This window comes from Polypterus senegalus, unplaced genomic scaffold (genome assembly GCF_016835505.1).
Source record: "Polypterus senegalus isolate Bchr_013 unplaced genomic scaffold, ASM1683550v1 scaffold_3155, whole genome shotgun sequence".
Classification (NCBI taxonomy): Eukaryota; Metazoa; Chordata; class Cladistia; order Polypteriformes; family Polypteridae; genus Polypterus; species Polypterus senegalus.
Genome location: NW_024382814.1, coordinates 6389 through 18917, shown reverse-complemented (window position 1 = coordinate 18917; position 12529 = coordinate 6389). Strand labels below are relative to the sequence as shown.

The following is a 12529-nucleotide window of genomic DNA, read 5'->3' as shown; positions in this document are numbered from 1 at the left end:
GTTAATATTTACAGTAGTCAATCATTTTTTTATTACATTTTAATGTACTCTTGACAGACGGGTAATTGGTTATTACATACAGAATTTAATCAGCATATTCAATATATGCTGAGTTTTAAAAACGTAATACCAGGACTGCCCTGATGTCGCTGATGTTCTAATATTCCACTTCCCTTGTTAACAAGCTTTAACAAATTCTCTCCGATTCACTTGCCAACCTCACAGTGAAGCCATTTTCCAAGCTACTGAAGCTAGTGGCCATCAAACCAACACCATCCTAAGGTATGTTAACAAGTCCGCAGTACAATGGGCTGCGTGTGTTTTCGTTACCCTTGAAGTGCTGACACGTTAAAAGACTTCCTCATCGTCACTAACTAACTCACAGGTAATGATTGAACTGCTAATACCTTGGCTGAAATAAGAGTTTAACTATTCCTAAGTTACCAGAAAAATGCACAGAAACAAATATATTTGCTGCATATTTTATTTTCATCAGAAAAAAATCAGTATTTTTTTTTATATATATATATAAATTATTCTCTCTATTATAATTTTTTTTTCCTTTTTTGTTCTGCAGAACTATCTAGTACAGAAGGCTTGTAATAACATTAGACATAAACTTATCAACACTTTGTACATGAGAGATATCAACATTTCAAACAATACTGCCTCCCAACCATTTTGCATTATAAAATATATTTAAATATATGCATGTATGCATACAGTACATACTGTATGTAGCATATTTAGTTCCTTATGTTATTCACTTTTCAGGTTTGTGTTACAATAGCCCTATTATCTGAGGATGCCCTCCATCTGCATCTGCTTTCTTCTAAAAAAAATAAAAAGTAGATGAAATAGTCAAAATGATTGTTACAAATGCTTGATATAAAGCTTGTTTAACCAATTTCATGGGTGACATTTTTCATCCCTACGTCCATTTTCTGAAGCTGCTTCTTCCTGGTCAGGATCACTGTGCATTGGCTAGCAACAGATGTATAGTGTGACGGGCACACCTAGGCACAATGAACGTTCAATGACGACACTCAGTATAACACACTCGGAATAAGGAAACAGCACATGGAATGTTTCTTATGTGTTTGGTCAGGTAAATACAAAGGTTTTCAATATTTTAATAGAGTTTATCATTTTAGTTATCAAAGGTTGTACATAGATCTGCATTGCTTCTGCTTTGTTATACACGGTCCCAATGCATAACACAATGACTATGGACTTTAATTTCTTTCTGGGTATAATTTTTAGCCTACTCTGCTAAAAGGACATCAGAGAAAAAATGGTAATAGAAAAAAATGGGAAGAATATATTCTATGAAAAATTCCTTAATTTTTGGTCTTTGCATGTACATACAGAATTTGAAATCTCATTCTCCAGTCTGAGCCTGTCCTTGAGCCATCACTTGCTCAACAGTGAGAAACCTAAAGAATCTTTTGTTGTTCAACTTAACAATCTACCAAAAATGCCAAAGTCATTTATCTGAGCTGAGGTAAAAATAAAGGCATGTCATTAATTTGTTCGTTGACCAATAACATCGCAGCATCCTTAATAAAATGCCCTGCTGTAGTGACAAGAAGGCATTCTTGAAAAATCAAAGACAGTGCATCAAACTGTATAACTTGCTTGCACTCACACACACTTAAATGATTGGTTGTACTTCAATTATTATCAGTTGTCACCTTTCCACGTTCATTTTAGATAATATAGCATAGCAGCAATATCTTTGCCAGTGCTCAGTTGTACTAACCTACAGACATCATCGTCAAATGGTGTAAGAATTCATAAAAATGTGAGTAATGGGATATTAACTAGTATTACAATCAGATAGTGTGTTTCGAAACAAGACAAGACTGGAAAATAAGCACTTTTTCAATTTTTGTAAGCTTACTAACATCATCTTTCTCCCATTTGGAATTACATTTCCTTGAGCTATGTGAGGGTTTAGATTTGCACTTATTGTATGGTTTTCTTGAGTTGCTTCTTTTTGTTTCCCCCAGGTAGATCACCTCATGTAAGGACAAAAATTAAGAAACCAGAAGAAAAAGCAGGTATGATCTGAGTCCGGCACGTGCCTGTTTTTCTGTTGTCATTTTATGCAGGGGATACAGATGAATTTGAAACTGAGGAGACTTCAGTTTTAGATGATGAAGACACTTCAGAGCCATCATCCACCTTCTTCCCAAAGAGCTGCCATATGCAGTTGCGAAACTGAAAAATATGCAAAAAAAAAAAAATAATGTTTGAGTCTATCAGCATTTACAGCTTGAACATTTGGGCCAACATATTACACAAGATGTGTAAGGCCATTTTACAGTTTCAGGATTCACCACATTTTGCAGACACATACAGGCAGTATTGTGCTGCAGTTTGCTGCTATCAGATACAATGCTGTCCCTTCTAAATCTTACAAAGTACTCAACATGCTTTAGGCCCAACGTTAAACACAATGTGAATGGCTCCTGCATCATTGTCATCACAGGAAGAGTAAATGATGAGTGGGAAAATATTTGACTCAGATTGCCAGTAGCATATTGGGTAATTTGTAATATCAGCAATACAAATATTGCAAGATCCGTGTTTCTATATCATAAGAATTAAAATCATTAGAACATGCTTAGGTCATCCTTCCAGCACATTTCTTGAAGCCTAACATTGGTGTATTCTGATGAGTAACTCAAAAGTTGCATTTATGACTTTAGGATGGTGTCTTGTGGGAAGCCAACACACTTTTATGGAGGCATTGATATTATTTTGGGCATTTGGGTGGTAGTTCAAAATTATGTGCATTGGCATACTTGCTGTATATTGATTATATGTCCTTTTGTTTAATGTCTGCTTCGCTTTAGTGCTCTAATGAGCTTGACTGTGGAATGCCAGAACAGTGTGCTTTGTACTGGTAAAGATAATTTCAAAAGTATTTCTCTTTGGAAGACACCGCTGTCATTAGACACTCCTAGTTTTTTGGGATATCCATAACATTATTTTCCTTTTTAGAAATGCTCAGTGAGAATAACCTCCTGTGTGTGCTGCAGCTATAGTTCTGCAATCTGATGTGATGACCTTTCATGTTTTATGATAGCAGCAGTTAATTTCACAAGTACAGAAAACTAACTGTTATAGAATAGCCATTATTAGCTACATTACTTTAAAAAAAGCATCCATCTATTCATTTGCCAGATCCATCTATTTCAGTTAAGTGCAAGGCAGCGGCCAACCCTGGACCAGGCATCAGTGATCATTGCAAGACAAAAAAAAATTAAAAGAGCCACACCATGGACTGAACTTGGCTGAAAAATAATTAAGTTTCAAACTCCAACACAATTATTGTGTAATGATTAATTACTGTTTCAACAGTTGCTTTGCATTCTTTAGTTGTAAAAATGTGCAACCACATTTATAATAATTCTCAATTGCTGAATGTTATACTGTTTAATTTCTGGTAACCATGCCTCTAAGGTGGTGGCACGGTGGCGCAGTGGGTTTGCTTCCCGGGGTCTCCATGGGTGGAGTTTGCATGTTCTCCCCGTGTCTGCGTGATTTCCTCCCACAGTCCAAAGACATGCAGGTTACGTGCATTGGCAACTCTAAAATTGTCCCGTGTGTGTGCACCCTGTGGTGAGCTGGCACCCTGCCTGGGATTTGTTTCCTGCCTTGCGCCCTGTGTTGGTTGAGATTGGCTCCAGCAGACCCCCGTGACCCTGTAGTTAGGATATAGCAGGTTGGATAATGGATGGATGTCTGCCTATTGCATAGTAATTATTTGCTTATTAATAAATAAAGGACACTTTAATCCATTCATCAGTTTATCCTTATTGTTTCACTCCCCTACTTCAGGATGATGGGTTTAGAGTTGTAGTGTGCTGACTGTAGACAGGAAGCAACACTGGGCAGGTAAGTAGTCCATCACAAACCATTCATTAGGCCAGTTTAGATTCACCAAATAACCAGACATCTATGTGTATGAGATGTGGAAGCAAAACCAGAATAGCCAGATAAAGTAGAGGGAGAAACATACAGACTCCATAGAGGCAATGGCCATAGTACTATGCCACTATGCCAGCTCATTAAATTAGGTAGTGAGGCAAATAATAAAACTGCTCATCATTAACTGAACAGGTTCTAGTACCATTTATGCAATTATTCTAAATTTTAAAGTTACTGTTTTTGTCATTTTCATACTAAAAATAACTGGGGACAAAGAAAAATATGTATCACTTCCTCACCTGTCTGTTCATGAACACGTAGATGACGGGGTTGTAGATGGTAGCACTCTTTGCAAAGTAAGCAGGCAGGGCTGCAGCCAGTGGGTGGAAGGAATACCCTGGGTTTGCAGTGCCAAAACAGACAAAGAATGTGTAAGGACCCCAGCAGAAGACGTATGCAAGGATCATGACGACTACCATCCTTGACACTTCCCTCTCAGCCTTCTGGGTGGACTCTGATTCCTTTTGCTGCTGGGCAACCTGTTAATACATAATAGAGTAGGTTTTACAAATTCTGAACACATGGAGTTTAAATTGTGCCCTAGCAGCACTTAAGTCCTATGCTCACAGGTTTTAAGAATGTCAAACTCAGGCCTCACTTGTAAACAAAAGGGGGCTCAGACACTCAGACACAAGATCAGTACAACTGAGAATAATTAACCATAATATTTTCCCTTTTAAATAACTTCAGATGACTTATGAGGAGATCTTATTTTAGGCTGATTAATTCACATTCTTAAATATTCTTAGAGTGGATGTAAGATAATTGGTTACATTTACACTTTTGTCAAAAAGAAAAGAAGTTGCATTCTGCTTGTGGAAAAAAAAATCTGATTAACCAGTTTAGGGTCACTGAACCTGGCAGCACTGTGCACAAAAGAGAGCTGGACGTCCCCTCTCCCACCGAACCACACAGAGTGAATCAGGAATCGCCAGTTAACCTCATCTACACATCTTTGGGGACGTGAGCTGAAATCCACACATGCATGAAAAGAATATACAGATTCCATAGAGTGATCAGACACAGGACTTTAACCCGTGATGCTGTATCCATGAGGCAGTAAAGCACTGTGTCGCTATGATTGCTCATTATCAGAACATAGACATGCAGTAAGGCTTTGCATATTAAAATGTTTACAGTGCAATTTTTCCATGAAGGGCTGAAAAAAATTCTAAGGCTTGATGCCCAGGATGAAATTATTCTTGGCACTGCATCAATATCTTAAAATTGAGATTATGACGAGGACCTATTTAATGTAATGAGATCTTTTAAAACTCTTTTCTCTTCTGTTTTTAAAATCTGCTATTCCTTCTCTTTAATATGTAACACTCTATTTTGATCTTCTACTCTTGATCTTTATTTGTATTATGCTGCTCACATCTTACTGCACTGTCTGTTGTTACACTACTAGTATGGTGTACTACTTGAAACATCTTACTTTAAAATCTTTTCTTACAGTAAATGCATATTCCCTTCTAGTCTCATTATGTGTTTTATAAGACACTTTCTGTTTTGATGGAAAAGCGACATTAATCACATAAGAATGATTTTGTTTTTCCATATAGAAAATATTACATTTAATACCATTCAATGTTTTATGGAAACCTTTGCATATCTTTCAGAATAACCACTAACTAGCTTTCACAATCACCACAAAAATAAATATAAGAAAAGAGCCCAGACATTCCCTTTCTTTCTTTCTAAATATAATAAAAACTTAAGGCAGACACCAGAGAATGAAAGTATGTCTATAAGATACTTACTGATCGGATTGCCAGCCATACTGCAATATAGCAGAGAATGATAACCCCCAAGGGAATAATACAGCAGGTAATCATCAGTGTAACCATGAAGGATATCACTCCAGGATCCTCATTTCCACTGAACACATCAGGCCCACAGGATGTCTTCAGCCCATGAGGCCAGTATCTTTAGAAAAACAGCAAACCCATAAGAAGATTATCTTGTTGCCTTCTTGGATTGTTGTCAGTATTTCATATGCCATGGGATGACATGACCTTCTTAAAACATTAGCATTTTTTAAAGACTGAGAGCAAGAGTAGAGGGCTTTTTTCAAAAGAGGCTTTGAGCTTGGAGCTCAGATTTGACTTTTCTAAATGCTATATACTTTATTGAGGTACTGTACTTTATCATATTATGTTACAATGATTTTTTAAAATGATATATAAATTAAAAATTAAAGAAACCAATGTTCTAAACACAAGTACAAATGAAAAAAATATGGTGAAAACATGTACTGCGGTGTGTGTCTCTACTGATTATCTCTGCAGAAGTCAGTGAATGCGGTCTGTGCCTATATATTTAGGTTCTATAGATATGTGCGCATGCGCGCATGTCGTGTAATTAGCTTCTCTGCCCGTTGTGGACCCTTCTGAGTAAAAAGAGAGAATCTTAACTTGCACTTTATTATACGGGAGGACTGCCAAGATGCCATTCTGAGAAAGAATAATCGGCCTTGAAAGAGGAGGGCTGGAAAAATATGTTACCCGCAAGCTTTCAAGTTAAAAGCTCCCAAAGTGCATTGAGAATGGAAAATTTGGGAAATGTCTGATGAGGCACGAATAAATTCCAGCGCCACGTAGCCCCCTTATACTAAGTATGAGATTTAAAATGTCAATTCTTAAATGTATGCAATGGTGCTCCCTGCATATGGAGGATATGTTTGGGGAATTCTTAATATTTTCCATAACATTTGCATTTTTTTCCATGCCCATAATAGATCATTGCTGTGAAAATTTCGAATCTGCTTAAAAGTGATAGGCACCTTTCCATAATATTCAAAATTGGCCTATAGCACCAAAGATGTGTAACAACTGAGGTGTGCTACAGTCCAATCGACAAGGTATAAGTGCACGCACGGATTTGCAGTATTACTTTGGTCTGATTTGTTTCTTCCTGTTAATATTATCTAGAACACTGATTTTCACAACAGGAAACGGTAGTGGTTTGGGTTCAAGGAAGATGATTACAACCACTAAAATTACCGTATATAATTTTCATGGGGCTAGATCTATACAGGGAACTACAATAAATATGAACAGACTTGAAGTTACAGTTTTTCTATAGCGGCTAATTTGATCAGCACTAAAGATTTGCAGAAAAATCATACCTGCTCCATCCGAAAATGGGTGGGGCGCACCAGGCAGCAGACCACACCCAGGAGAACACGATACCAGCTGTGGCCCATTTTGCATCAAATTTGACGTTTCCGAAAGGCTTGCAGACCACTACCCATCTTTCCCAGGAGATCACAGCCAAAGACCAGAGACCCGTAATACCTGAAAAGATCCAGATAGATAAGACGTGCTATCCAGGGTTTAAATCTGTCCAATCTAGATCGTTACACCTAGAAAGAATTTAAGCTTTAACACCAGAAGATCGCCCGGATTTATGATTTTGTCCATGTTGCCAAGGTGACACAGAACGTTTTGATCATTATATATAATGCATCACTGATCTGATCTAATCTGTTTTACAGAGTACAAGTGCCAGAGCCTAATACACCTGGAAGTATTAATGTCATCTATTTTAGTTGGTAAACTCTTTTGCGAGATTGATATCCGTTATAGGAAGAAAGATATAACTAAATAGTCGGCGAACCGTCGGAAAGAAAGTTAGAAATGAATGAATGTCATAGTTTATGTGTGTGTCTTTTACTTTTAACTATTACTTGTAGATCTGGACTGCTATTTTAATTTTTGAGTTTGTTGTGCCGTGTTTTTTTTTTTTCCTTAATTGCATTATCTTATTACACGCTTCTTTAAAATATATAGGCTGTGTAAGTTAATATTTTTTTACTAATATGTGCCGTTCTAAACCTTTAAATATCAATTTCTTACCTGAGGAGCCTATAATTTTGTTTGGATTAAATACTAAGAAAAACTATAGATTTTAGAGCTCGAATATTGCATACAGTTGATACTGAACCTAAATCGGCGCAAACAATTCCTCCTATACAAATAACTGTAAATCATTTCGTGCGTTTTAAAAACAATTTTTAAAAGACAATGAACGATTTTCTGATATTCCATCTGTCCCTTTTTGGCTATTATTAAGCAAGCTTTTGTAAACTATAATTAACACATATTTTGTCATTTGAAATGAGTACTGCTGTGAAGGGTTCACTATTTAGAATTATGTTCGATAGATTTGTTTTTTTTTCAAATATCGAACAATTATCATAAACATTTTTTTCGCTCTCTTCATATGTAAAAATAATATATATGTATAACATATAGTCAGCTACTATATGCTGTGTTATATGTTGCTGTGCGGGTGATGAGACATTCATAAATATTTTACTTCGGGTGGAAGGTAAATGATAATTTTGTTCCCAGAAAATTTTCACTGTGCTCTTCTTTTTAACTAAACACAATTGTAGATATTTGTATTATGTTCTTGATTATTTCTGTACATTATCTGTAGATTTTCATCATGTAGTTTTTCGAAGCATAACATTCTGCATACACCTGTGTGTATGAGGATCATATTTTTATGTACTTGATGTTCGTTAGTGCTAAATAAAGTATAAATGCAGGTTTCTGCATCAAGCAACCCACGACTTACCGCAAACTGACACAACGTAGCCCTCGAAGATGCACATGGGATGCCCTAAGATAAAGTAGCCGAAAATCTGGTTGCATACGCTGATAGTACTGGCAAAGAGAGTCTCTCCCAAATCGGCAACTGCCAGGTTCACTAATATCCAGTTGAGCGGGTGGCGCAATTTCTTGAACTTCCAGGTGGCGACAAGAACCAAGCCGTTGGTGAACGTGGAAGCAAAGACGACGAAGATCATCCAAAGCGAAGCCAAATTGTAAACCCATCGAGGAGCGATGTGGTAGTTGGGCCCTTCAAAGGGACCTGAAATAACAAAAGAACATAACCTAAACATGAGTTAAAGTCTGTTTAGATCCTTAATGAAGTCATGTAAATGAGCTATGCCTGCTGTTCAGGCACGTGAGCTTCAGTTTTATATTAGACATCTCAGAGTTCTGGTAGTAGCACAGTTGCCAATTATTTTCAGGATCACTCTGATATGGTTTAGACGTGTTCTCTTATCTTATTTGTAACTCATTACACTTTCCTGTTCAAGTTCAGTTTGTCCCTTGTGCTTGTCACGACGCTCCTCAGATTGGCTGCTTTAGCTTATTTCTTATATTCAGTAATCCTGTTTACTACAAGGATCGTTGTCATACATGCAAACAACAGATGTGTATCCATTTTGTATGAAAAACTGCAGTAAATGTTCCTTAAATAATTTCATTCATGTTTTTACAACATATTAAATAAAACATTTTGTTGGCGATCAGGTCTGTGCTGTTTGTAGATGTTGTTGCTTCTCCCAGTTTCTGAAACCTAAGCCACAGGAAGGGATTTATGGCAGGAACAAATCTTGACAGACCCCTCACCTAACACGCATAAGTAAAAATGTCTCTGGTGTGCATTGCAGCCAATGGTCCAGGTTGACTGTATACATTTCTCAGAAGAAATGCAATGCCATTTGAAGAAGACATGTGAACCCTGTAAACTCTTATCTAATAATCAAACCTCCAGCTCCCTAAAGTTATTCTGGAGTAATAAATCAATCAGCCAACAGATATACTACAGTCTGCATGTGACCGCCAATCGTATTGTTGTTTATTGGTTTCCAGCATTTCTTCTGGTTTATGCTGTATTTTTAATACTTTAGATTGTTCTCTTAACAATCTAATTATTAGTATTCCACATAAAATCTCTGAAATGTATAATACTTTGTTTCTCTTCAGATTTCTCACAATTAATGCAATGGATAAGAGAAGAAAAAATTGTTTTCCATTAATTAACTAATAAGCAAAACAAAATGTAATTACAATTGGAATTGTTATTTATTTTCGGATGGTTCAGCACCAATTGTGCTGGTAAGAAATGCCAGAGCATTCCAGTCTATTTGCTTGGGAGAAATTGCAATTAGGTTGTTTGTTGTGTTACAGTTTTAACTGGTCAGTAATTAAAGATCTTACCTCTTGTATTGTTACTGTTGGTATAGACGAAGACAGAGCCTTGTGTTGTGTCATCATCATCATATTTTCGCCGGGCAGCAAAGACTGCATGTTGCCACGCTTCCGTCATGATGAACCTTTGGGCTGAGGGCGCGTGTTTTGTGGGACGTTAGGTTTAGGGCTCCTTCCTTCCCTTGGAGACGGCTTTGTCCCCACCCTTTCTCTCTGTCACACTCTTCTCTTGGCTCGCTTGTTTTTCTCTGTGTATTGTTCCCAAAGCCTGTCTATTCCCTCCCACTGCCACTTCTATTTCGTGCTGTACACGGCCCACAGCTGCTTGACACTGTGCCTGCTGCATGTTTTATACCAGAATCCTTAAGATTAGCACAAGACGTCATTCGAATTAGGATGCAGTTTAGGTTTGAGGGGCCACAGCATGTCAAAACTTTATTTACTGATCTCTTAATTGGGATTCACAAGTTAATTGGTCATAACTCTCCCCTACCTACATTCCTGTTTCTTGATCAGACAAAAAGGATGGGTCTCCAGAGTTTAAGAGTAAGCCGACTTAGTTAAGAAGTAGGTCTTTTCTGGCCAAGCCAGGTGAGTGCTTCCCATCCCTTGACAGAGAAAGGCAATCACTGAGATTATAAGCATTTGAAGAGTAATCTGACATGGGCAACAGATTGACCAAAGTACTTTCTAATAAATCGGTCATTGCAAGATCAGTTTGACCTCATTTTCCTGAATTCTTTGCTGGGTTACTCAGTTGTCAAGACATTAATCTAAAGTAGACTGCTTCCGCTTTGATTAAATTGCTCTCTCTCTATCTCTCCCTCTTTTTTTGGGTTGTCTGTTTGTCTAAAATCTAGTTTTCATCTAATCAGCCAAAATTAGACTAAGCCCTTCTATCATCAATAGCTATAGTCCTAACGATGAACTATCTGTAATTTGTCCCCTTTTACTTTTTTGACTTTTCTTGCACTTTCTTTGAGACCTCTTCAAAGCTTCTTGAATGTGTTTATTAATTAAAGCAGACCTTGACAAGTGAAAGTGAGATGTTGTTTTTTTTAAGGGTGGTCCTGTCTCTTTTAAATTCTCTCCGAACACCTCACATTAGCAGCAACTGTTGTCAAATTAAGAGGTAAATCAGTCTCTGATGAGAAAATCTTGCATTTTATTATCCGCAGAAGAACAAGATAATGAAATTATTATGAGAATTCATATTTTAAAACTGACATTTGGGCCTTAGGACAATAAATGATGGAGCTCGGTTCTCCGTAAAATGGCCTGGACTCAGGAAAAACACCAGACAAAGTACGGCAGTTACAAAAACAAACTCTTCAGTAACGACAAGGCACCTCCAAAACCTGGAAAGACTAACAGACAACCATAATATCAGAATGAATAGGAATTTAGTTTTATTGTCAATTTTATAGCATAAAACTGTTTTTATGAAAAGTGTAATAAGACAATTCAGGACCAAGTATTGCCAGAAAAAGGTTTACTTGATTTGTTTAATGGAAAAGCTAAAATGGTGATGTGAGTTTCTACGTAATTTTGTGGTTTGTTTGCAAGTTATGATCCACGGGAGTGTGTTTTGTTAGACTTGCTTTTTCACTGTGAGGGTTGCTTGTCCTTATAGTATTTATGCATCTGGAGCAAACGTTTTATGGGTCAGATGATCCCTGCAACTGCTCGATATGCTTTTGTCTCCTTTAATGTACTTCATGATTCATTTAGACTGCTCAAATATAACCTTTTACAACAGTTAAAATTTGTACTTGGCTGTCCTGGTTCTTTCTGTTTAGTTCTTGATTCAATAAAAATATATTAGGTTTTAGAACTAAATCACTTCTGAAAGATGCAGGAGAGCATAAGAAATAAATGTTTCTTAGTATGAGTTTTCTAACATAACAGTTCAGTCTAAATGGCTACAAAATAATACATACTTAACACCAGTTTGTTTAAATACAGTATATTTTAGTCAGGCGTTCTCAACCTTTTTAATGGTGTCATTTCATTAAAAGCAACTGAGCCTGATTCTGAAATGTTTCGTAGGACTTTTTTGTTAATCAGCGCCTCATAACCCTTACGTTCCTGTGATGTTTACAAGGCTGGGGTGAGAGCTGTGTGAATACCTGGTTTGACAGGAAAAAAACATGTGGGCATCTTGCCTGCTTTAACTAACACAAAGCAGGAGCCATAATGACTGAACAGTATGCCAGTCACACATTCACATGAGGTAGGCCTAAATGTAGACTCACCAATCAGCATGTCTTTGGACTTTAGGGGAAAACAGGCGTATCTGGCACCATGCTTGGTACTCAGGTTCATTGCAAGGCTCTCGGTAAAGCCCTTGGACATCTGGGTTCAGTTAAATCACTATATTGTTTGTGACGGAGGAGTAGTGCATTTAAGAACCCGGATTAAAGATCCTGCTGGACCACTTGGCCATTGAAAAAATAAAGTGTGGGGTTTCTGATTTAGCAGTAGATGCAGCCTAAGGTGGCCTGGAGTAACGCGTT

At 37.2% G+C, this 12529-nt stretch overlaps 1 protein-coding gene across 1 annotated transcript; it reads right to left on the bottom strand.

Moving 5' to 3' along the window:
- Positions 1-1957: 1957 nt before the first annotated feature.
- Positions 1958-10131, bottom strand: LOC120521191 (red-sensitive opsin). The gene is made up of 6 exons (XM_039742986.1): positions 10023-10131; positions 8587-8883; positions 7130-7298; positions 5763-5928; positions 4239-4478; positions 1958-2223 (listed from the first exon to the last, which is right to left on the bottom strand). The coding sequence occupies exons 1-6, from the start codon at positions 10129-10131 to the stop codon at positions 2107-2109; spliced, it is 1098 nt and encodes a 365-aa protein (XP_039598920.1). The 3' UTR covers positions 1958-2106.
- Between the last annotated feature and the right edge of the window lie 2398 nt (positions 10132-12529).

Bases quoted from the DNA above. Each gene is read 5' to 3' on its own strand.
- LOC120521191 (XM_039742986.1), bottom strand. From the start codon at position 10,131: ATGACGGAAGCGTGGCAACATGCAGTCTTTGCTGCCCGGCGAAAATAT. The intron at 8,884-10,022 runs GTAAGATCTTTA...TTGTTATTTCAG, and splicing joins CAACAGTAACAATACAAGAG to GTCCCTTTGAAGGGCCCAAC. The intron at 4,479-5,762 runs GTAAGTATCTTA...ATGTATTAACAG, and splicing joins TATGGCTGGCAATCCGATCA to GTTGCCCAGCAGCAAAAGGA.